The 25,196-nt window shown below is 46.9% G+C and overlaps 3 protein-coding genes and 1 pseudogene across 4 annotated transcripts; 1 reads left to right on the plus strand and 3 right to left on the minus strand.

Moving 5' to 3' along the window:
• Positions 1 to 1,906: 1,906 nt before the first annotated feature.
• On the plus strand, positions 1,907 to 7,256 carry LOC120644712 (prolycopene isomerase, chloroplastic-like). Its single transcript, XM_039921396.1, has 13 exons — positions 1,907 to 2,417; positions 2,967 to 3,173; positions 3,267 to 3,366; positions 3,537 to 3,619; positions 3,731 to 3,787; positions 3,865 to 4,017; positions 4,095 to 4,173; positions 4,275 to 4,423; positions 5,124 to 5,258; positions 5,346 to 5,459; positions 6,341 to 6,451; positions 6,533 to 6,641; positions 6,782 to 7,256. Exons 1-13 carry the CDS (start codon positions 2,037 to 2,039, stop codon positions 6,853 to 6,855), a joined length of 1,752 nt encoding a protein of 583 aa, XP_039777330.1. The 5' UTR covers positions 1,907 to 2,036; the 3' UTR covers positions 6,856 to 7,256.
• Positions 6,681 to 10,211, minus strand: LOC120645742 (annotated as a pseudogene).
• Positions 10,212 to 11,260: 1,049 nt separating this feature from the next.
• Positions 11,261 to 14,165, minus strand: LOC120644714 (F-box protein At5g06550-like). Of its 2 annotated transcripts, XM_039921399.1 has the most exons (3): positions 12,854 to 14,165; positions 11,624 to 11,897; positions 11,261 to 11,580 (listed from the first exon to the last, which is right to left on the minus strand). In XM_039921399.1, exons 1-2 carry the CDS (start codon positions 14,143 to 14,145, stop codon positions 11,654 to 11,656), a joined length of 1,536 nt encoding a protein of 511 aa, XP_039777333.1. In that variant the 5' UTR covers positions 14,146 to 14,165; the 3' UTR covers positions 11,261 to 11,580; positions 11,624 to 11,653. The 2 variants fall into 2 exon arrangements, with proteins under 2 accessions (XP_039777333.1, XP_039777332.1); XM_039921398.1 differs by having other exon boundaries at positions 11,304 to 11,897; positions 12,854 to 14,164.
• An 8,401-nt stretch (positions 14,166 to 22,566) lies between these two features.
• Positions 22,567 to 24,710, minus strand: LOC120644713. Its single transcript, XM_039921397.1, has one exon. The coding sequence runs from the start codon at positions 24,350 to 24,352 to the stop codon at positions 22,697 to 22,699; it is 1,656 nt and encodes a 551-aa protein (XP_039777331.1). The 5' UTR covers positions 24,353 to 24,710; the 3' UTR covers positions 22,567 to 22,696.
• Positions 24,711 to 25,196: the final 486 nt, after the last annotated feature.

Raw genomic sequence — 25,196 nt, forward strand, 5'->3', positions numbered from 1 at the left:
TCATCCTCTACTTTCGTCCTTGCTCTTTCCTCCTCTGCTCGTCATCTCCTTCAAAGGGCTGACAACCAACGATTGCGGCGGCAATGTTCTTGCTGCTCCTGCTGCCCCTCGCGGACCTGCTACTCATGGCCATGGCTGCTGCCCAGGGGCGGCGCCAGGGGTATGGCCCTGTATGCCTAGGCATATCCAAGATTTATGGGAAAATGTCAACATGTATTCATAGATGTATATACTCTCTTCATTGCACAAAGAGTGTTGTTTTAGAAAATTCAAACACATTACTCATTCAAAAAAAATGACTTTGTTACCCATAATTATTTCTACCAATTGTGATTGAAAACTGTATTATTTATTTGGGTTTCTGGATCATTAATGAATGGATAGACATTGAAACTAAAAAAATAATATCTACTGAATATTTGATTCGCTCTATACGTTCTTTTATGCAATGCTTTCTTGGTATACTTGATATTGCTTTAATTAGATGGATTTCATTACAAGCTAAAACTGCATTCTTTGTGGGACAAAATTTGAATGCCAAAAACTATACTTATTTTGGAACGGAGGGAGTATCATATACAACTTATGGACCCAATTCAACAAAACCTAGCAAGGAAGCCCCAAATGCAAAAGAATCATTCTCTCTGTCTCTACTCGCAGCTCGCCCTGAGCCCCCTGGCTCCGTGTTCGCCCCAGTGCACCTCCGGCCCTCGGCTCTGAGCCCTCCGCCTTCGGCCCTCGGCCCTTCACCTGTCCCCTGGATCGGCGTCTGGCGGCACTCCGGCGACCGGCGTCCGGCTCTCTCATCCTAATCACCTCCCCAACTCGGCAACGACAACTCCGGCAGGGGTAGGCCGCAAGCCCCTCGCCGTCCCAGTGCCAGCGCCCCAGCATCAGTGCGAAGGAGGCCGCCATCGGTTGTTATTCGCACCGTTCAACTTCACTATTGTTGCACGCTCGGCTACAGCTACCGCGTGTTGCGGCAGCGCAAAATGGCGGTGGCAGCTGTAACAGTAGCCGAACGGTGCGATTATGAATTTGTTATGCAACTTATCGTCAACTATACTGTGTATTAGCTTCGATTTTTTTTATATTTGGCATACCCAGCCGCAAATTTCTGACTCCGCCACTGCTGCTGCCCCACCTCCGTGGCCCTTGCAGACCCCTGCTGCTGCCCTCACCTCCGGACCCCTCACAGACCTGCTGCTGCCCCAGCCATGGCCACTGCCCCCTCGTTGGCCATGCTGCCGTAATTTTAGCCTGGTGGCCGTCGCAGCGTCCGGATGCCATCGCGGACTGCAATCGCGAGCTCGTTCTAGACCCTGCCTACATCTAGGTGTTCGTGTCCGCGCCGACCTCCAATCTGTGGGCGCCGGCCCGGCCGACCAGTGCAGTGGAGAGGACCGACGACGGGCCACGGTGATGATATCCTTGTGGCAAGCACGTGCGCCATACCCATTGCAGGAGGCAGCGTACGTGTAGTAGTAGTCGTAACAGGAAGTGGCACCGCCGGTGGACGAGGCTGTGGTTTCCCATGGCGTCGGCGGCGCTGCGAGGAGCTGGGCGACGGCAACCGCTGTGTGGGAGCTGCGAGCACGATGTGGGTAAGCGGACCGCGCGGGCTTTGCGGGTTATTCGCGCGTGACCGCTTGAGGAAAGTGGGCTGGGATGCGGAGCACGTGGGCTAATGGTACTGACTGGCCCAGCGGGTTGTGCGAGTGGCCCGCGCCGCTTGCATTTTGGAGTCTCCACCACTCTCTGGTGGACTGCCACCGGTGGCCCACCACCGCCCGCGGCCGTCCGCGGCCGCCCGCCACTGGCTCTCTCGCCTCGGCGCCTTCGTCTCCTCCCGCCCCGGAATCCACCGGCCTCCCTCCCCACCAGATTCCCCCAACCACCACCGCGCGTCCGCACCCGCCGCCCAGCCGCCTCCCCCTTCCTTCCATAAACCCCACCCCACTCCCCCTCCGCTCGCGTCCACCGCCCGTCCGCCCCGCAACGACCCAAGCGCGGCCGCCCGACTCCGGCGTCGCGCCATGCCGCCGCTCGCCGCGCGGGTCCACGCCCCGCTTCTGCTCGCCCCCGCCGCCCGCCCGGCCGCGCGCCTCCGGGCCTCGAGCGGGCCCCGCGGCGGCGGCGGCGTGAGGAGGGGCGCGCTGGCCTCGGAGAAGCCGGCGGCGGTGGCGGTCGCGGAGAAGGCGGGCGGGGACGGGGGAGGGGGCGAGGGCCCGTACGACGCGATCGTGGTGGGGTCGGGGATCGGCGGGCTGGTGGCGGCGACGCAGCTGGCGGCCAAGGGCGCGCGGGTGCTGGTCCTCGAGAAGTACCTCATCCCGGGGGGAAGCTCCGGGTACTACCGCCGCGACGGGTTCACCTTCGACGTCGGCTCCTCCGTCATGTTCGGCTTCTCCGACAAGGTGCGCGAGCCTGCTGCTCTCGGGGGGAATCTGGTGGCGCGGTGAAGCGTGTTTCTGGAATTCGTATTCAGGGAGCCGAGGTGTTCTGTGTTCAGATGCTTTCGAGAAAGGGTGAATCGGTGGGAAATTGTGATTGGTTTTGGGGGTTCCACTGCAAAACTGTGATGGGGTAGTTTGCAGTCGCTCTGCTCTGGGGCGCTGTTCCGGCCATCAGATAAACCTGATGAAGCTTAAGGTGGCTTTAATGTGACAATTCCGCCTGCTGACAAGTGACAATAGCTGCGCTGCTCAAATGTGCATGCCTAGGTGTTGTGGAGCGTGCGCGCAATGATGTGCTAGGTCAGGGGCTGCAAATGTGTGTGTTTATCTCTTGACCAAGTTCAGTGAATTGCCTCATGCTTGTAACTAATGGGGCAGATGCACACTTGTCTTTGCTTTCAGACGGTTCCTTGTTAAGCAATAGTGTTAGTGTTTGCTTTATCACATTCGGCATAAGTAACCAATCATTGCAGTTTTTTAATGGAGAGCATGACATTTGTTGCTGTCCAGGGTAACTTGAATTTGATCACACAAGCACTGGAAGCAGTTGGGCGTAAGATGGAAGTCCTGCCTGACCCTTCTACGGTCCATTTCCACCTACCTGGGGACCTCTCTGTTCTTGTGCATAGAAAGTATGAAGACTTCATCAATGAACTGATCAGCAAATTCCCTCATGAGAAGGAAGGGATCCTTAAGTTCTACGGCATATGTTGGAAGGTAGCACCTTCAGCTTTGTATTTGCATCTTGTACTGTTGTGTTACACTTGTATTTCGCAATATTACTGTTATATCACAATCACATTTCAACAGATCTTCAATTCATTAAATTCATTGGAGCTGAAGTCCCTGGAGGAGCCACTTTATCTTTTTGGGCAATTTTTCCAGAAGCCTCTAGAATGCTTAACTCTAGGTATCCAAACTGCAGACCTGTACCCACATTTAAAGTTTTGTCTTTACACTCTACAGGATACAGGATAATTATATAAGAATTAGCTAACTTTATTTGAAGCAAATATAATCCAAAAAAGTGAAAGAATCGATTGCTCATATTCACAAAGTCACGGTTCTATCTCTTTTCAGCTTATTATTTGCCGCAGAATGCTGGGGATATCGCTCGCAAGTTCATAAAAGATCAGGCGCTACTCTCCTTCATAGATGCCGAGGTTTGAGATATTTGTGAGTTGATTCACTTTTCAAGTTTTCCTCTTTGGCCATGTGATCTTCAGTCAATTCTAGTTTAGTTGAAGACTCATGATAATTAATTGTTTCTGTAGTGTTTCATTGTGAGCACAGTCAATGCCTTGCAAACGCCCATGATAAATGCAAGCATGGTAAGTTCAATTTTAATCTTTTGGATCTTCATCTCAAATTTGTTCGAACTTCTGTTATCTCAATGTCAATATAACAGGTATTGTGCGATAGGCACTTTGGGGGGATTAATTATCCAGTTGGTGGCGTTGGTGGTATTGCGACATCCCTGGCAGATGGCCTTGTTGAAAAGGGCAGCGAAATCCGTTACAAGGCTAATGTAACCAATGTCATTCTTGAAAATGGGAAAGCTGTGAGTTGTCTTTACCGACTTGAAGAGTTGTACTTATGTTGGGTTTTGTATCTTAGCTGATCACTTCCCTACTTCAGATTGGTGTGAGGTTATCAAACGGGAAGGAGTTCTTTGCTAAAACGGTGATATCAAATGCCACAAGATGGGACACTTTTGGTAATTGTGCACATATAACTTCTGTTGGATTTCCAAGCAGGGGAAACTAGCTATTCCAGTTTCACTTATTGCAGTTTAATTTCCTCTTCTTGAATGTACAGGAAAGCTCTTGAAAGACAAAGAGCTTCCAGAAGAGGAGAAAAACTTCCAAAAGAATTATGTTAAGGCGCCATCATTCCTTTCAATTCATATGGGTGTCAAAGCCTCAGTCTTGCCCGCTGGCACTGACTGCCACCATTTTGTACTTGAGGTATGCATTATCATGTTCTCCGATGCTGTTCATGCTATATCATTAGAGTTTGGGACATTAGTGGCATTTTTTTGTATTAGCAGTGTGAGTCCATGTTATACAGTCGTCCGACTAATCGCGATTAGTCGCGATTAGTCGACCTTATCGCTCCGCTGGCTTCGATAAGTGAAACGACTAGCTTTTGTCGATCAGATGTCTGATCGTCCGACTAATCGTCGCCTAATCGCGATTAGTCGTCCGACTAGCTACTTGGACGATCAGGCCAAAACCAAAAGATGTCCAGCAGACCAGCACTCCAGCCCGCCGCCTGTACTGGGCTCAATTAGGCCCATTAGCCTTAGGGTTAGGTTAACTATATAACTTGCACCATTAGCCATTAGCCATTAGCCATTAGCCTGTACTGTGTGGGACAAGAATATGGAGTTCTGGACAGTTCAAACATCAAATCTCACAAATAAGTGTCACCAAACTGACTATCATTGTGGTGTTCCTGCTTGCTATATAGTATATAAGTACATATACATGTACATATATGTCGTGGGATATATAGGACGACTATAGCGACGACTAGGACCGACTAGGGACCTGATCGACGACTAGTCGCGACTAGTCGCCTTATCGGTGCCCTGGCGACTAGGTTCGACTAGACGACTGTATAACATTGGTGTGAGTCTGTATTAATTGGGTGTGTAACTGGCAGGATGATTGGAATAATTTGGAGAAACCTTATGGAAGCATATTTCTTAGTATCCCTACAGTTCTTGATCCATCATTAGCTCCTGAAGGACATCATATACTTCATATATTTACTACCGCAGGCATAGAAGACTGGGAGGTAAGGATTGTGTTCTAGCTTAAATGCAAATTTCATCAATATTGAGAAACCATGTATTTTAGTGTTGTTTGTTTTCATTCCTGGCAGGGTCTTTCAAGGAAGGAATATGAAGAGAAAAAAGAGGTAGTGGCCAATGGGATTATCAGAAGGCTTGAAAAGGAGTTGTTTCCTGGTCTTGAAGATTCAATAGTCCTCAAAGAGGTATGTATCTTCTTGCCTTCCATGTTGCGATTCTATTGACATATCTTCCACTTTTGATTTTGATAAATTCTAGTAAAAACTTTGAACTGTTTTCTAGCAACTTAAGTATCTAATGGTGAGTGCAAGATTAACATATGCCATTTTTTTAGTCTTTGCTCACAACAGTTGTTATGAGCGTGGTGGGATTGAGAGGATTGTGGAGGAAGAAGGGGCGGCTGCTGCCGCGCTACAGTACCCGCGGTGCTACAGTACCGCAGGTACTGTTCACGAGGCGGTGGCTGCGAGGGCGAGAGAGTGGCGGCTAGGGTTGGGGGCGCTGGGAACTTCGCCCACAGCCGGCAAGAGAGAAGGATTTCCTTCTAATCTCTTCCTTGATTAGATTGATACATCTGCTCTCCTTATATAGAGAGGTTTACTTGACCCCTAAGCAAGCGACTAATTAACCCTAATGGGCTAAGGCCCAATAGGCCCTTGACTCCTCTAACAACAGTAGTCAAAATTTACTAAAATGTGGAGATGTTTCTACTTTTTTGGTTGGCACGGAATCTGAAAATCGTACTCGCTATGATGACACCTCTTTGACAAATTTCTTGGGTAAACTCTTCCAAAATTTAAATGACCCATATTTAGTAATTATAGCATGGTCTCCAGACCTTCCATTAGAGTGCAGCTTCTTGATGCCAATTGCCAAAGACAGAATTGGGTTCTGAGTTAAAAAATATTGACCTCCATGCATCCCAAGTCTGGCAAAACATAATATAGCAGAAACTTTTGTTAACTGGTCGTGCTTACTTTTGATACTATGCACTAAAATTAAATGGAATTATTTTGATTGCTACTACTGGCGACTGTACTAATGCAAAACATATTCGTTTCACCAGGTAGGCTCACCAAAAACTCACCGAAGATTTCTTGCTCGAAATGATGGTACATATGGACCGATGCCACGGGGTAAACCAAAGGGCTTGCTGGCAATGCCTTTCAACACTACTGTAAGCATAAGAAATCATCTTCCTCTGGGTGAGTTGATGTACTGGATTTGTTGAACTGAAATTGGATTTCTCAATTTACAGTCAATAGATGGCCTTTACTGTGTTGGCGATAGCTGTTTTCCCGGGCAAGGTGTCATTGCCGTAGCATTCTCAGGGATCATGTGTGCTCACCGAGTTGCTGCAGATATTGGTAAGTTCAGTCTCTACCGTGTCTGTCCTTGAGCAGAGATAGTTTAATGTTTCAGTAAAAATATTAGTCACATGTTTGATGCTACGTCCTAGAGAGCGGCTTGTAACTCATAATTTTTTTACTGCTTGCCCTTCTTCCAGGACTAGAGCAAAAATCTCCTGTTCTAGATGCTGGTCTTCTTGGGCTCCTCAGATGGTTGAGAACACTTGCATAGAATGGTTTCAGACAGAGATCCAAAAATGGATTTCATCTTCTTCCAGAGGGCTGTTTTACTCTCAAAAGTAAGGATTCTTCAGAATCTGTCACGACGATCTGGAGCTACAGCTATCTCTGCTGTCTGTCTTGCATGGAATTGGACTTGAAGGGATCATCTCAGCGGTGATCTCCTGAAACACCCAAAGAAAAATGGAAATATAAATAGGTGTACAGATCAGGGGCGTTAGGGCCACGGCATAATGGCATGCATATCAGCCTGTAGCTTTTTCACACTGGAGTAATCAGATGTCGACATGTATGTTTGTATCATCCTCGACTTTCATGCTTCTGTTTTGAGACACCCTTCAACTTACTGAAAAATATGGATCGCTTGAAAACGAACGTGCATTGCAGAGTTTCTGTTGATTGCCTGATAACTCGAGCCCCAGCGAGACTTAAAGCTCTGCCTGCAGCTGATTGCCTGATGGTACACCCTTGAAAGAAAGAAAGAAATGCTGTGCAGGCAGCACAGGACGCAAGGATCTCCAGACCCGGCCGGGCAAACCGTATGCCTGTCGTCAGACGTTTTCGTCCCCGATGATGGCGGCCGCCGCCGGTGCAGTAGGTGCAGCTGCTGTTGTCCGGTGAGAGCCACCATTGCAGTCTCTTTTCTCGTCACTATCTACGGTGGTTCTAATGCAACCAGCTCCACCGTTTCTGTCTCCTTCCTCATGCAGCTGTGTCATCTCGCTGCCGTCGATGCCGCAATCAGTGGCACCGCCATTGGGGCCACCTTCCTCCTGCAGGTCAGTCGTCCTCTGTATCTTCTTGCGCGAGGGTCTCCATCCCCATGTACGCGAGGAGGAGCCATACGTAGGAGAGGTACTCGCCGCCCTTGCCCAGGCTCTTGGCGTGCAGGTACCCCCGGCACCGGCCGGCGGAGAAGCAGAGCATCTCCACCCACACGCCCTGGATCACCCTCCACATCTTCTCCTTGTCGCCTCTGCACAACCCCACGAGAGCGCCCAGGCGTCGGGAACGACGCCTCCACCTTGCAGGCCGCCCTTAAGCTTGTGGATTATCTTCCCGGCGAGCTCCTCCTGCTCCCCCTTCTTCTCCTCTTCCTTCTTGTCGCCGGGTGCCGTGTGATCCCGTGCAGGTTCTCCCTCGTCCGCATCGAGCACTGGCAGTTGATGAAGCGCTTCGCCTGGTTGCTGGTTCCTATCCTGTTTCGTGAGCAGTATGCGCTTGAGGTCTTCGTACGCGTCCCTGAAGAGGCTGGGCCTGGCCCCGGTCATCAGCATCTCGGGGTTGACGAACAGCAGGTACGCCATGTAGTTGGACACCGCCCTGCTGCGACGCGCGGCATCGCGGGCGGCGGCGGACGACGTGCCGTCGCCGTCGCCGTGGAAGCAGAAGTCCGTGGCGAGGTGCCAGAGGAGGACGCTCTCCGCTCGAGGTTCTTGCCGCCGCCGCCGCCGGGCACCTCGCTCCTCAGAGTCCGCTGGCCCCGGCTGCCGTTGAAGGCCCTCGCGGCGGCCGCGTCCGCCATGTGGCGCTCCCGGCCATCTTTGAGGTAGCCGTAGACGAGGTTGGTGATGTCGCGGGAGGAGGAGGAGTCGCACGGCTTCATGCACCAGAGGTGGTCGAGGTAGTCCCTGCAGGCCGAGCCACCGGTGCTTCCTGTTCCGGGCGGGGTACCCGATGAGGTTGTACTGGGCGACTCTGTCAGGCCATGGAAACCCGCACACCATCGAAGTGACGAAAGAAAACAGCGACAAAAAAAATTGTCATGAGCTCCAGGGCAGCAGTACATCCCAGCAGTGTGTAGGTGACCTTGACATCCACGCTGTCGTAGGATTTCCTGTGGCTCTTGTGGAAGAGAGCGACGGGGACGAACGCCAGGTGGAGGATCGTCATCCGCAGAAACTTACCACACCAGCGTTTCGGGCTACAAACATTCTCATGAAAAATAGCATCCTGATCATCACCGGCCATGCTGTCTTTATGAGGCTACTGATGCTAGCGCACCTCAGAGCCCATGGTTTCTCCAGGCATTTAATAATCCCGATGACGAAAATTATGATTGCTGCCTGGAACAATCTTTTGTCCCCTGACCATGACTTGTGGAACACGTAAATGGCCACAGCGATCTGAAATAGCAATTGGGAAAGAGTAAGAATACACTTCCACTTACCACCTTTTTGCATGAAAGAAGACACACACACACACAAAGTTAGCTTGTACTATACTATGTGCCACAGTATTCACCTTTACGGAAATGTTTGGAACGCGAGTTTTAAACCAAGGATTTAATTAACTAGAACTAATTCAGGGTCCTCGCGTTAGTCCTAATAGTGAGACACACTAGAAAAACCATAAACATCTGACCATCAACTTGGTAGACTCTATTCATCATTGGTAAATAAGACCGGTCTCAGTGCACAGTTATCAAGACTGATAACTAGCTAATTGTGTCGGCTGAGTTTTATGGGAATGAAACTCTTCTCTCATCCCATGAAACTTTCTCCTCTCTCCTCGCCATGTCAGCAAAAATGATAATATGCCATAGAATTTAATGATATGAAACCCCATTTAGAGCATCTCCAAGAGACTTTCTAAAATCTACTCTCTAAATCATCATTTAGAGAGTCATTTGAGTAAAAATCATTTTCTATATCTTGTACTTTCCAACAGACTTTTTATATCTTGTATATAGTCTAAAGAGCCATTCTCGTTCTCCATCTTTGGTTAGCGAGAAATCCGGAATAGAGGATGTCTATATTTAGATATCCAATTGAAGAGTCTGTTGGAGGATATTTTTTCACCAAAATCTCTATTCCTGTAAATTAGAAAAGATATGAAGAGTCTCTTGGAGATGCTGGCCTAGGAGCATTTAATCTATTCTTCTTTCTAAATGCGGACACATGTTAATGGTGGGGAAATGAAGAAGGAAGAGCGAGAGAAAAAAAAAGAGGGGATGAAAGGTGGGTCACACTAACTTGAGACACTGCTGTTAGGACATGCCGTGTCCATAGCTCGTTGTCTTCGATGTTGTAGGCAACGATCCCGTCCTGGCCGCCGAGGTGCACCAGCAAGATGGGCGCCCACAGTGCCTCCACGTTGGCGCTCTCGCGGTGCGCGGATGCCCACTCCCCCTTCTTGCGTCGGTTGAAGAGAGCAGCCAGCGCGTAGATGGCTACGGCGTCGCTGCCCAGGTAGGCCAGCCAGATCACGAATCTGAACCAACCTGGGATGCAGCGCTTGCGCAGAGGGGCGGCGACGAAGAGGAAGAACTGAGAGGAAGAGGCTCGCCAGGACGAGGACCCGCAGCTGCCACTCCTCCCACCACTGCACCGCGCCTGAGAAGCCCATCATCATCCGTCCTCAACGGGACTTCAATTCAGCTCTTTGTTCAGCAATGGTGGAATGCAAGTCTACTACTCATTTGATGGTGAAGCCGGCCGATCGATCCAAAGGTAGGTAGCTATATACATCGATCGTCTCACTGGGCGTCATTGTTTAACATGCATGACTTGACCAAGCACTTGGATAGTTGGATAGAAGTACTTCTCTTCCCTTGAGAGGTTCCCCCAGCCGATGGATCCACCAACTTCTCCCGTCATTTGGTCAGTGGTTCCCGGTATTAGGTGGTGATCGATGAGTTTAAGCATGGCTGCTTGCGGCCTCTACGTTTCTCTTTTTAATACGTGATCAATGTTCACATACTACAAGTCACCAACCACCCATTCGGCCAGCCAATGGGTTGGCTTTTTATTGTTCGTTTTTTTAAAGCAAAAGCAGGTTGAAAAGCCCAACCAAACATACCCTTAATCTCTAGAAATGATGTCTTGTGGAGGCATGCCAGTTAAGCAAATTGTTTGGGAATCACATAGCTTTGGTACGGATTAACACTAGTGCCATAGTGCGTAATTAAGTGCCCTACCACCGTCGGTTTACATGTAAGTGGATATATCAGTTATAATGTCGGTAATAATATATTTAAAAACTATGTAATAAATTTATAATGTCGATAATGTTTTTTATATACAATAACTAAGCGACCAATAATTTTTTACACATAATATGAGAAGGATCCTTCATTGTTGGCTTGGGTGGTTAGATTTGGATCGGCAGTGTGATAATCAACATTATTACCGTCAGTTTGAGCTACAAACCGACAATGGCAACTATTTAAAAAAATATGTAAAAATTTATAATAACTCTAAATTTTTATGCAAAATACCCAAGCAACCAATAATTTTTTTACACATAATATGAAAAGGGTGCATCTGTAGGTTTATGAACTCGTGATCTCATGAATCATTTGGTCACTCCATACCACTACACTATACAGTTACCTGTAACAAGCACTACTATCAAAACGATTTGTAAGAGCACACTTTTTTTTTGCTTTTCTGGGGTAAAACCAATTCTCAATTGCATCAAGATACAAGTTGCATGGTATGACAAACAATGTAAATGTTATAGAATAAATTCTTCATTCAAGAACCGGATCTAAATTATGGGTAAAAGCTACATGGCACAAGAGCAATGCAGCTGTTCTTGCACTGAATTCTTCCAAAAACTTGGATGACATCAATATGGAAGCTCATGGTACAAATTTAATCAGATAATCAGTTAGCCAGGTTCCCTGTGAGCGCTGTTTCAGGCTCAGGAACCTTGTCCACTAAGGTTCCCTTGTATCCTGGGAAGTGACAGATCAAGGAAAATTGGACTGACAAAATTGCTGAACTCTAACCAATAAAACCAGATCCACTCAAACATGAGGATCGCAGTCCTAGCTGTTGTGAAACTCAGAAAGAGAACTTGAATCCTCCGCTCTTGGCATCAACAGCAGAATCCCAGAACGATGTTTTCTTCTTCCGAGCAGCGGCCTTCTGCTGCGCCTCAAGCTCAAGCTGCTTGATCATCCCAGGGTGAGCTGCCTCAATGGCACTACGGAACTTGTCGTGCAGGTTCACTCTGTCCTTGGTCCCCGAGACAAGCTCACTTGCATTGGGCTTCTTGAGAAAATCAAGAACGTTCAACAAATTCCTCCTGGATGTTTTGCAAGGAAAGAAAGATGCAAATCATCATTCATAATCTGAATTTTCTAATGCAATAGCACAAAACTCTAGACACAAGTTACATAGTGCTGATAGTATCTATGTAATAATTAGAAGAAGTGAGTCGAGAATTCTCTGCTATATGGATTTAGAAATCTAGAGAAATTCCGTACACGGCTTTCAAAAAAAAGGACTGGATAGCATCAAGTTGGCAGAACAAACAAGATTCAAGGCACATGCACATCACAGTTAAAAAAGATTATTCTACAACCTTAGCTGAAATAGGATAACCCAGATTGAACTCAGTAGGCAATATTTTCAGTTAATGCCTGCATTGCATACAAGTTGCTTCCCACACAAAGACCTTAACTTCATTGTATCCCCATTTCTAGTCTAGATTTTCAACATTAGTTCAATTTGCAAGTGAAGGACAATACCATGGGATTTAGGTTCTTAGGTAATGTTGGACCCAAAAGACAATTATCATAGATTCAATATTGAAGACATGAAACTTTGGGTTAAATCATATATTTAATTTTTATTTTGTGTATGGATCCATGTGTGGTACAATGACAAGGAGACTTATATTTTGCAAGGCAAAACTGGGATAAATATAATTAAGTTGAAGCATACATGATCAACACACAGATTCCTGTGAGCAAAAATATGTTTTAGCATAGGACAACAGTGTCATTTGAATTTGTATCAAGTATTGGAACCCCTTTTAATTCTGACTGCAAGATTAGTTTATAAAATGGTATGACAAAAGAAGCATTCCTATAGAAGAGTATAACTATATATATATATATATGCTAAGACCGAGAAGTTCTTCATGATTGAGAAATTCTTCATGCTTACGGTGATTGTTTGACATAAGTAAATGGCAATGTATATGGCACTATTTCAGGGGGGAAAAACAATGAACCAGTTTGCACTGTGAAATCCAACCTGCTCACATAATTCTGGGTAATGGCAATGGACTCCTCCAGATTGATCACTAAATGCCACCATCCATTAGGCACAAAAACAACCTCCCCAGCTCGGCATATGCACTCGATTGGCCTCTTCTCCCAGGTCTTGCAAGCTCCATAGAAATTCATGAACCACTCCATGATGGAAACAGGGCTAGTGACCTCTGCCCCATCCGCACTAGGGTGGACACCAGGTGGCACAACCTCCGGTGGGAACATTATCCACTTCTTTGCCCCCTTTATGATGGCATTCCAGGCCGATGTCGAGTTAGGATCCACATGGAACGATGAACCCGACCCTGCTGGTCCAATGATAACCCATCTGTAATCCGGCCTCTCCTCCCCAAGAACACTAAACAGGTCTTCCCTGAAGTACACCGGCACCTCATAGTCTCTCCCCATCTCAGGCACTTTCTCGGCAAATTTCGCATCGAAGAGGTACAGTGGCCTCTCCTCCTGCACATTGTCTGCATACCTGAAGTACCTATCCAATGTCATGCTCACCGGCCCAACCGCAAACTCCTTGCCCGCCGAGATCTCCAGCAGGTACTCCCTGCTCCATTTCTGCAACGCCGGCCAGCCATCAATGCACCCCTCCAGTAGCACCGGCCTGTTGGGCTCCTCGACCTCGGCGATGAACTGCTCGACGGACACGCCGCGGCGGCGCTCGATGTTGTCCCGGGCGAGCCACTCGTGCCGCATCTCCATGTTGGCGCAGAGCCAGCTCTGGAAGAGGTAGTCGGAGTAGAAGCCCCTGATCTTGAGCGCGCGCGGGGGGATGAGGTGGGGCCGACCGCCGCAGGCCGCGGCGATGTAGGTGGCGCGCCAGGACCCGGCGAAGTCGAACGCGCCGCCGAGCTCGTCGAGGACGAGCGCGCGCCAGAGCGGGTCGTGCGCGGCGACGACGTAGAGCGCCTTGGACGCGGCCGAGAGCGCGGCGAGGGCGCGCGCCGGGAGGAGGCCCAGGACGTCGAGGAGGAGGTCGTCCGGGAGCGGGCGGAGCGCGCCGAGCCCCGCGTCCCGGAGGTTGGCGCCCGGGGAGGCGGAGAGGAGGAGGTTGCCGAGCGGCTGCACGAGGAAGCCGATGTCACGGGGGGAGGCGGACGCGGAGGCCTTCAGGCTGAAGGACGGGTCTCCGGCGCCGCCGCCGCCGGCGGCGAGGTGGTTCTTGGGTTTGTTGCTCTCCTTTGGGTGGCTGCGGCTGCGGCGGCGCTTGGGCTTGCGCTTCCGTAGGAGGGGCAGGAGGAGGGAGCGGAAGGCGCGCGGCATGCTCGGCTCTGGCGGCGGCGGCGGCGGAAGGGGGAGGACCAGAGGAGGGAGAAGCGTTCGGGAGGGTTGAGGTTTTGGCCTATTTGGGGTGACAGACGCGGCATAAGGGGCCGTTCGATCAAAGATTGACGGACGAGATGGAGTGTGTGAAAATCCTTGTTCTTTTTCAGCCGGTGATCCCTGCAGGGCTGCAGAGGGAAAAAAAAGTTTCACGCATGGGTATGGTTCTATTGAAGCATAAGTTTGAGACCAAATAAATTTGTGATATTTATTTCACGGCGAGTGTTATTTCAAATTTCAAATAAAGGAGACAATGTTCTGTTTTTGGATTTGACGGTGATCCAATTATTAGATTTTGTGTTGTTGTGACAGTGCTAGAATCAGATTCCTGTAGCAAGCTCACGCCCGGTACATCCTTCAACTCCGAGATGAACATAAGATTTTTCCACACCACCAAGTAACTCGTTATCAGGTTGTGTTTGAGGGACCCAAACAAGAGTTTTTTTTTTTGGTTCAGTTGGTGCTGGTTAGTCGTGATGCTTGCTTGCTTGGAGAGTTTGTTCATAAATTATGTATTGCTAATGTATTTACTGTTAGATATTTCAGTTGTACAGGAGTCTTTGTAGATCCTTGAGAACTTTGTACCCTTGGCAAAGGAAATATCCTTAGATTGCAATCATAAATTCATTTTGTCATCTTTCCTTTTCGGTGTTGTATTCCATTCCAATTTGATTATCTATATCCTCTGGTTCTTTCCCCAGTTACGTTATAATATGTTGAATGCTAGGTAAATTTATACACTCATCATAAAAAATTGTGTTTTCTATTGTAGGTTTAGTGTATATACTGATCATAAAAACCTGTGTTTTTGTTTATTTGAACAAACAAGAATCACATAATAAATTGTGCCATTGTGTCTAATAGTAATGGCTGATTCGCGGCATGACAAGCCCAAATACAGAGGTATTGTAGTTGCTTAAGAGGCACACAAAACAACTCAAATTCTTGCATTAATTACATCATCACGAAGTCTTACATGCAAATCTAGAAGATGCAGTGAAAGAACACAAACACAAACAATACTCCGTGTGAGTCTGTCCTGTGTGGAACAGTACGACTTCCATAGGAATTGGAAGAAATTTTTTATTTCCACACAAGAACATTTAACACGCACCAATGTAAATTAAACTGCAAACAACACTGCAAATGCCACAGTACACGGAGGAACCAAAAGACAGCTATGTGACAATCATAGACGCATAGAAGATGTGATATACCGTCTACATGGATTGGCAGGCTGCAACTCTTGTTCTGGTCCTTAGGCAATTGAGGACTCTCCAGATAGGAGATGATCATTTCTGGTGCAATATATGAATACTGTCAAGAAACTGCTGTGAACTGTAGGCTAGTTTCAAACAGAGCAGTGATTATATTACCTTGTCTTATGAACTAGGCGTAGCCTTGGCCCAACTTTCTGCTTCAGTAATCTCAGTATCAACCACTGCTGTAGCCAAGTGGTCCACTACTCGATGCTCCGGTTGTATCCCATGTCTCCTTGTAATCTGATTGAACACCATCTTGTTTAATGCCATTGATGAAAAGGCTTATCATCTCGGACATCCGCCTGCGGCGAAGCTTAGCAACTTCTTTTCTCACCACCTTCACGGTCATCTTGACACTAGAGCTGTTGGCATACCTCATATTGTAGTACAGGGAAACCTCTGTAAGGCTACGGAGGTTGCTGATACCCGAAGGAATACAAATTGGGCCTGTTGGGCAAGCACGGAAATCTAGTAGAAGATATGTGAGTTTCCGCATCTCTCCTGAAAAAAAAGTGAGCCATGGCACTGGGCAGTCGACAGAGAACCTCTGGAGCTCATTGAACCCTTGAATCCCAATCACTATAGCTTCTCTAAGAATGAAGTCCAAGCCTAGTATTAGGCACTTCAGCCTACTTAAGTTTCTGAGTATCTCCAGATCACGAGCCCTTAGTTTGCAGATAGTGATTTGCACGAAAGATAGGCGCCAGCCGACCTCCTGGAACCATTGGGGAACACATGCCAATCTTCCCACTGTCACCTTGAATTTCTTAAGGCCACTAGGCGGGAAAGATAGGGAGCCAAGGCCATGGAGCAGCCGAAGCCACAGTGAATGGTCAGAGACTCAAGCTCTCTTCAACTTTCGATGGATGATTGTAATGGTTCAAGGTAGTCGCCGTTAGAGGACCGGTGGAAGGACCATGTTATTGCAAGCACCTTCAGGCCCTGTAGATTCCTGAGAGCCTTGACGAAGCTAGGAAGCTGTTCGCTTAAATCAATAGTGGCTGGTGTCTCCAGACCCCATAAAGACAGTATGTCATGTGGCACTTTTGCTGCTGTTCCAGTGGAATTAATCATTTCTTCACCGCCAAGGAGAGCAACACTGAATCCATATCGCAACACTGGATCCGGTGCCGTGGACACCACTCCGGTGAGGAGGGGTTGGATCCAGCCTCCCCCGGCGGCGGCGGCTTCCCCCTAGATGGGCTCGGCGGGCCCATGGATGGGTTTGGCGGGTCTGTCCATGGGCTTTCTATTTTTTATTTTTTCTATTCGATTAATAGAGGCGGGCAAGTAACCGCCTCAGAAAATAGGTCATTTATCGTGATCTTGGGTCTGAGGCGGTTGCGAAAAATGCCTCGGTTAATAGGCGTCTCGATTAATAGTTATTGTAGTAGTGAGGGATTCTTTTCCAAAAAGGAAAAAGGGTAGTAGCATAGTGGTGATTACTTGGTTCAAATCTGTAGCTGAAGCCTGCCGCCGTCAACAAAGCCGCGTCTATGAGCTCAAGCCACTCCATGATGATAACTCCTACATGCTGTTCCGCCAAATCATCTCAAGCGCTCCTAATATTCCCACTAATCGTGCAAAAGCTCTCCTGAAGAAATGTGGAGGTTTGCCGTTGGCCATAATTTTAGTAGCTGGGCTCGTGGCCAGTAAATTGAGATCAGAGTCAAATAATATCCATGCAGAAGATCACCATGTGGTTCAAGAGGACAAGGACATAGGTGATGAGTTGAATAAGAATAAGGATCAAGAAGGTAATGATGTCACCGAGGGTTTGGACAAGGCTGCAGTAGTTAAGCCATAGAGAATATGAAGTAAAACAAGTGTAACATTTGTCTCATCATTAACCAACCGTAACTCGATGTGTCGTGTGTGAGGGAGAGAGAGACATGGGGAGGGGATAAGGCAAGAAGGGTAGACTCGTCATTTCGCGTTGCTCTCCAATTAAATTTAATAGTATAATGGGTGTGGTGTCTTCCAGCAAAGAGGTATGATTCTGTAGTGTCCCTTAGCAAAGACTCACTTTTGTAGTGGCCTGTGGCAAAGGCTACAATTTAACGGTGTCCATGAGCAAATTTTGCCTTTTATCTTGCATTAATTTTTTTACAACTTGCTTCGATCTTGTCATTTTGTTTACCACCTTCCATGCATAATTAGCAGAGTCCCATCACATCAACACTCACCTTAGCTTCCTCTTTGTTGTCTTTTGTTCGTCCAATTAGAAACCAGAGAATCAAAAGATCAGAACGTATGGGGATTTCTACTCGATTTCTTTAGGACTCCTTCCGACTTCTTCCTCCGTTTGTTCAAGTGACACTCAACTAGAAACACCTAAGTTCTATCCAGCACATGTTCTGTGTATTGCAGGAATCTTGGGTCGGAACACAGTCTCTGTCGGGTCATGAAACGCTCAATCCTGTCAAAAGCATTAGTGTTGTCTTGTTGGCCAACTAATCATGCAGCAAGCAGACAGAGAGAGTATTGACACAGCACAGCGAAAGTCAGGTTTGGACTCGTCGAAACAAAGGAATCAGCGCCAACTGGATATTCTCCTTTCACATGCTTTAATACTTTTTTTTAAGGAATCACATGCTTTAATACAGTTCTCTCTCTCTCTCTTTTTTCCAAGGAAAGAGTGTTCCACCGAAACAAGATTCTGTACGTGAGCACCATACTCTAACTTTTATACGGCGTGGAGGGGGAGCTCTGGGAGCACTCCGCTGCTCGTGGAGCGACACATGCTCTGTTCCGCGGGGAGGGATGCCAGACGCGGCTCGTGGATTTGCTGCACCGACCTCCCGCGGACGGGCCGCCTCGGCCCCCCCCCCCGGCCTGCCGCACCGCCTCGCCTCCATCTCAGGCGCAGGGGGCCCACTCGGTCTAGGTCCTGCCGAGGTCCCTTGAACCCGTCTCCACGAGCCGCCGCCGCTTCTCGCTCCCTTTTTTTTCGGTTTCGTCTCGCTCTGATGGAGGCGGTGTAGGGTTTGTGAAGCGGTTGATCTTGCGGTTCTCGGGGGCAGCTTTAGTGGAGGAGCCTACCGGTGGCGAGGCCGCCGGCGGTGCGTCGGGCGGCCAGCTCGACCGGCGCCGCCGTCCACCCAGTGCGCTCACGCCCGAGCGCGGATCTTCCACTGCATTGCCTCTCTGCGTCCCGCCCCTTGGTGAGTTCCAGATCTGTGCGATGTGGCCTACAAATCCGTCAGTTGTGCGGTTCTTCTACGATTTGTTACTGATGCTTGCGTTCTTGCTTCATGTGCCCTTTTCGTGCCTTCCTCTCTTCGCCGGTGGTCTTGCCGGTCTCTCAAGCCAGTTCGTGCTGCTGGTTCCCCTGCTTCGGCCGTCGCTAGCGGCCCATGGATTCCGCAATTCGAACTGGGTGCGGCGGAGCGCGCTGTTGTCCTAGTTTCTCGAAAGATCCCGTTTTGTCCACACGGCGCTAGATGCCCACGAGATAGGTGCTCGACATGTGTATATTTGCAATAGTTTTCAGCGTTTTGGCTTCTAATGCAAAGATCAGTTATTCATGATTATCGTGAAAACATAGACTCAGCTTGATGGGGGCAGCAGTAGCTGGTTTTTGCAGTACGAGGGCAGGCCTAGCTTAGGTCGTCTGTCAAGTTTGCTGCAGAACTTGGGCTGTGTTTATATGTGTAAAAAGTGGTAAAAAGAGTCACATCAGACACTACAGCATACTGTAGCACTTTTCGTTTATTTGTGGTAATTATTGTCCTACCATGACCTAACTAGGCTCAAAAGATTCGTCTCGTCGTGTACATCAAAATTATGCAATTAGTTTTTTTATTTATCAAGTAACAACGAAAAGTGGTACAGTATCAAAATCAACAATTTTTCACCGATAAACAGGGCCGGTACCGTCGTGAGTAGGTATCTGACGAGAGAAGGCTAAAATAATAATCGCAACCAAAAGGAAAAAGTAGGTTTCTCGTACCAACTGGTTGTGTCGATGAGCTTGCATTTAAGAAGTGGAAACGGAGGAGCTTATTGCATCCCAAACACACTGCCCAATCGAGAGCTTGGGGGGCAAATGGGTTTCTCATCAGAGGCTTTGCAATGGTGGCAGGAAATGGCAGATACGCATCCTTGTCCTGTCCAGCCTCTTCCTCCAGTACTTCCTCTTCTTATGTTCCCCCTTGCGTAAGCGTTGTATTCCAGATTGCGTCCGTTTTTTCATCTGGCTAACCTATCTAGGTAGCGATGCAATAGCGTTGTATGCCCTGGCCACCCTATTCAACTCCCCCAGAAACTTACGTCTCGGTGTGAGGGTGTTGTGGGCGCCGATCCTCTTGGTGCCTACAACATTGAAGATCACGAGCTATGGAAAAGGCACGTACTAACCGCGGTATCTCAGGTTAGGTGTGTGTGTGTACAATAGAATTCAAAACTTCTAACATGGACATGATTAGTATTAGGGGACCGTTTCAACGGGGAAAACAACAATACAAAGGGAGGCCGGGTGTCATAGTTATGTGTGTATGTATGCTTGACACTTAGAGGGTATTTTTCATACTACATACTCAAAATATATATGTTGTTTTGGAAATACACTATATCATACTTTGAGAACTTCAATCAATATCTTTGTAAATATTTAGGTTTGAAACATTAACAAAATAACCATGACTTAATGAAAAGGTAACTAACTTTCCTAGTGCTACAATTGTATTGGGTCCTAATAATATACTACCTAGCAACTTTTAGACTTGGCCAAAGTCAAATATTTTTCTCTTTGACCAATAATATCATCAAAATTAATTACTTTTGAATAGAAAAGGTTACATGTTATGATAGTTGGTTTCGTTATGATACCAATCTTATTTTTATATTGTCAATCTTTATAGTTTTTTTATCCGTGGTAGTAGATAGTTTTTTTATCCATGGTCAAAGTTTCTGGGATGGAGGGAGTACTGCAATAGAACACACTCAAATTGTGTTCCACAGACTGTAAGATTACCTACTAAGGTCATTCTCAGGCACAGTTTCATTGCACTGTTAAGTGAGAGTGGAGACTTGATAATTATGCCTACTGGGTGTCGTGGGGATGAAACTTCTCTCTCTCATCTAATGAAAATACTCCCTTCTCTCTCTGACCTTGCCAATTCAGCAATTTTGCTGATGCAGTGTGGAATTTAATGTCCATGAAACTCTCCATTGGGACTGGCCTAAGATAGTGGGAAGGTAGAAGCTGTTAGTGTCTCTAATTCAGCATTTCTTAAAAAAATATAAAAGACATCATTTATATTCTCGGTTTATAAGGTGATGCAATTTCGACCCCTTATAAAATGAAGTCCTAACTCCGCCCCTCCAAACGACAAGAGACAAATATGTTTAACTAAGTTATAGTGCTTCTTTTGAATTAAGTAAAAAAGCCATGAGGTCAATTCATTCTCACATTGTCTCCGGTATCTCAGGTCACGGTAGCTGTCTACGTACTTTGGAAGTCGTGGACGTGGTATGATATTGATGTGTCTCAGGTCACGGTGGCAATCCTTTTGTTCGTCCCTGGGATTCTCAAATGCATATTGAAGCCCTGGGACTTGAAGAGAGTTAATTAGCATCAATAGCCTCGTGGACTCATCTGAAAAAGAAGAAACTGACGGGATTAATTCGCTTGAAGACTTCATACAGCATGCAAACGATTACGTTCATCCTAGCCATGGATCATCTGTCAGTGATGAAGGCAGTGAAGTGGAACTTAAGAAGCCGTATGATCAATTCGTTGACCTTGCCCCTCCGTATTCCCATCGGCTTAGATGTCTCAAACACTTGATCCGTGATCCATATGAAGCGCGTCTCTTGGTTCAGGGTGGCCTCTCTGCAACGTTCGATATTACCCTTCTTTAGTTACCATGCACTAATTAAGAGAATAATTATGGCTTTCCTATTTAGCTTGCATGCAAATCTGCATGCCATAATAATTAATTGAAAAAATTGCTCACATGTCATTGGTTGAACCCTAAACCCCTTATATGCTACTGCCTGTGACTGTGGGGGACCCACATGTCAAGACACAATGATGGAATATGAGGGATTACGAGTTTTTTTGGGTGGCATATAAGAAAATTGCCCCAGTTAATTTGCATGCAAGGAGGGGCCTTTTAAACCTCGCGTACCAAAAAAAAAAAAACCAATTGGGAACTTAAAAGTAGCTACATTATGAGACAAAATTTTAATGATAGAGGTAGCTATACTTTGGGACCAAAGGAGTATTGTTTTGAGAACATAAAAATTAAAAGTTTTACTTTCAGAAATTCTCAATTCAACTCAAAAATTTAGATGGATTTTAAGATTGATTAACGGTTTTGGTGCCACCAAAAATTCACACAAATCATAAATACTAAAAAGGTTCACATGTTATATTTTTTAAATGTGAAATTTAAGGTATTTGGTCCTAATGCATACAAATAATTTTTAATTTGCTGAAACATTTATGAAGTTATATTTTTTAAATGTTTTCTGAAACATGAGAAAACACAGGCTCGTCTATGGGCTTCTTACTGCTGTCGGCCTGTCGCCCATGAGAGCCTTGGAAGGAGATGAGGACCTTGATTACCAAATGTCAATCAACAATCTGGTGCTCAACATGCTGTTCAATTTGCGCTGTTCGTGAGCCTAATAATCGCCTGAGTATGTTTGCCTCGAAACAAAACTGGATTAGCCTAATCGTTGGCTTGGCAATCGGAGCTTGAATATATACCACGAACACGAACACGAACACACTGCAAACTAAAGAGGGGGAGTTTGGTGCTGCCATAACGTCAGCATTTTCTGGTTTTCTCTTCGTTATATATTGTTCGTGCAGTATACAAACAGACTTAGGGAGAACAACACCCGACACGTACACTAGACACCACGCCACGCCGTGGCATCATGCAAAGACTCGGCCTCGCCGCAAACAACACCGCACGACTCAGGCCACTACATACATCAACAGAAAATACATGCAGCAGAGAACATGAAAACAAAGATGCAGGACATGCGATATATGTGGGATTTGGCTACTCTATGGTATGAAGAAGCCATTGTTGTGCAACCGGTGTATCCTCCAGGGACCTTGACTTCCGCTGTCGTGGCATTTTTGCACCACCATAGCCGTGGTCGCCACCGGTGGCTGGGACTGGGATGTCTTTGGAATTGGAACTGCCACCAGTGGCTGTAACCGTTGTTGAAGCTGCAGCTGTGCCATTGTTGCTTGCTTCCTCCTGTAACTAGGTCCTCTGCATCTTCTCTCCTAAGGTTTCCATCCCCATGTAGGACATGAGAAGCCAGACGTAGGAGAGGTACTCCCCGCCCTGGCCCAAGCTCTTGGCGTGCAGGTAACCTCTGCACCTTCCGGCGGAGAAACACAACATCTCCACCCACACGCCCTGGATCACACTCCACATCCTCGTATCCCCATTCGGACCTGTACGTAGTTCCTTTAGATTTTCAGAAAGCCTCCAAACATCGCGAACGATGCTTAGATCCTCTGTGCCCTGTGCATGCTGGGTGTTCTGGGCTACCTTCTGGGCGAACTCGCTTTCTTCTCGTGGCGTGTTGCGTCGCGGGGGCTCTGCAGCGTCCGGTTGTGGTGGCATGTCGTCCCGTCGAGAGGGCCCTGCTCCTTCTTCCGGTTGTGCTGTCACCTTGAGCGTCTTCTTCAGCTGCCTATAGGCTTCTCTGAAGAGGCTGCGCCTGGCACCGGTCATCAGCATCTCCGGGTTGACGAACAGCAAATACGCCATGTAGTTGGACATCACCCTGCTGCGATAGACAGCCAACTGAGCAGTGTTAGGCGGTGGTGTGAGGTGGAAGCAGAAATCCGTGGCGAGGTGCCAGAGGATGACACTCTCGTCAAACGGCCTTTGTAGGCTCCAATCCAGATTGATCCTGCAGTTCTCACGATCCAGAGTCCACTGACCCCGGTTGTCGTTGAACGCCCGGTAGGTGGCCATGTTGGTTATTTGACATTGACCCTCCGCCGTCCACCCTTTCTTGAGGTAGTCATGGACGAGGTCGGTGATGTTGCCGGAGGACTTGCACGGCGTCATGCACCAAAGCTGGTCGACGAAGTCCTTGGAAACCAGCAAGGTTGCCACCAGCTTCCGGAGCATCTTCGTCTTGCACTTCTTATTCCGGGCCAGGTACCATATTAGGTTGTACTGGGCAACTTGATCGGGCCATTCGCCCAACCATGGATTCATCCTGTTGAATACCAAAGCAGGTATAAGGTACTCCAGAGCAACAGTACATGATAGCAAGATGTATGTGATCCTGACATCTGTGTCGATAGCCCCTCCTTCACTTATGGGGACCAGCACGATGACCGCGAGCATGCAGCTGGCGGCTACTACCCGTACGAGGTCAACACAGTTGGATAGTATCGTGCAGAGGTTACTGAAATTCTGGTGCAGCACTGAGTCCTTGGTGTAGAGTCGACTGAACGTTGCAGAGAGGCCAGCCTGAACCAAGCGACGCGCTCCATATGGATCACGGATCAAGTGTTTGAGACATCTAAGCCTATGGGAATACGGAGGGGTAAGGTCTACGAATAGATCATACGGCTTCTTACGTTCTACTTCTCTGCCTTCAGCGCTTACAGATGCTTCATTATTGTTGCTAGGATGAAAATAATCGTTTGCTTTCTGTATGAAGTTTTCAAGCGAATTAATCGCGTCAGTTTCTTCTGATGCAGATGAGTCCACGAGGCTATTGATGCTAACTCTCTTCAAGTCCCAGGGCTTCAATATGCATTTGAGAATCCCAGGGATGAACAAAAGGATTGCTGCTGCCAGATAGCGTTCACTCTCCTCTTGTGGCCACGACTTCCAAAAGACGTAGACAGCAACGGTGACCTGAGATAACGGAAGATGAAAGTGATGCATCTAGAGGTTACCATTGTTTTTTTTTATAGTGAAACATGCTTTTGAAAGTACTAAAACATATACGTATATGGTGAAACTACTTGCTTCTGGTTATAAATACTTTTGGTTTTGTACATTGACATAGTGTTCAAACACAATTTTGACCCCTAACTGCTTCTATCACAATATATACTAACATAACCCAAACACGACTTTTCATGTTTCCAAAAAGTGTTATCAGATTTAGATAGTTCTAAAACAACACATATTTTGTTCCTGAAGGGGTACAGATTAATAATGCCTTAGGGCATCTCCACCGTGAGGAAAAGTATAAGATGCACAAGAGTATGTTGGTGCACAAACTCAACCTCACTATCAGATCCAACTAGCAAGGTGGCCCGCGCTAATAGCGCGGGTCGCTAGTTTTTTATTTATTTTCTTTAAAAAATTATATTGACAACAGAGATGTATTACATAATTTATTTACCTCTCATTTGCTCTTGTTTAATACTACCTGCAGCTTTCTATGCATATGAGTTCATATCAATCATCAAATTTTTATGTTGTTTTGTTCTATATTATAGTTGCATATTTTAGTACTTTAACCTGAAATTTCTAAATTTGAGGATTCAATTTAATTTTGGGTTACCTTGAATACGGATGCCTACTGTACATATTTGTATTTATATAAAGCTTTTATAAGTAGTTATGAAATATATTTATATGTATGTGTTAGTTATGTTTGCCAATATTCTGTAACTTAGATGTTAGAGTTCGATTTGTATCTTGCAATATTTTGATTATTATTTAGCGAAAATATATGTAGTGTAGTTGTTAGAGCACTTAAGTAGCATCTAACAGATCT

The sequence above is a fragment of the Panicum virgatum genome, chromosome 8K, assembly GCF_016808335.1.
Source record: "Panicum virgatum strain AP13 chromosome 8K, P.virgatum_v5, whole genome shotgun sequence".
NCBI classification, from domain to species: domain Eukaryota; kingdom Viridiplantae; phylum Streptophyta; class Magnoliopsida; order Poales; family Poaceae; genus Panicum; species Panicum virgatum.

Excerpts from the sequence above, each read along its gene's own strand:
- LOC120644712 (XM_039921396.1), top strand. The coding sequence starts at position 2,037 with ATGCCGCCGCTCGCCGCGCGGGTCCACGCCCCGCTTCTGCTCGCCCCC. Across the intron at positions 2,418-2,966 it reads TGTTCGGCTTCTCCGACAAG|GGTAACTTGAATTTGATCAC; the intron begins GTGCGCGAGCCT and ends GTTGCTGTCCAG. Across the intron at positions 4,174-4,274 it reads CACAAGATGGGACACTTTTG|GAAAGCTCTTGAAAGACAAA; the intron begins GTAATTGTGCAC and ends TTGAATGTACAG.
- LOC120644714 (XM_039921399.1), bottom strand. The coding sequence starts at position 14,145 with ATGCCGCGCGCCTTCCGCTCCCTCCTCCTGCCCCTCCTACGGAAGCGC. Across the intron at positions 11,898-12,853 it reads ACCCAGAATTATGTGAGCAG|GAGGAATTTGTTGAACGTTC; the intron begins GTTGGATTTCAC and ends CAAAACATCCAG.
- LOC120644713 (XM_039921397.1), bottom strand. The coding sequence starts at position 24,352 with ATGCATCACTTTCATCTTCCGTTATCTCAGGTCACCGTTGCTGTCTAC.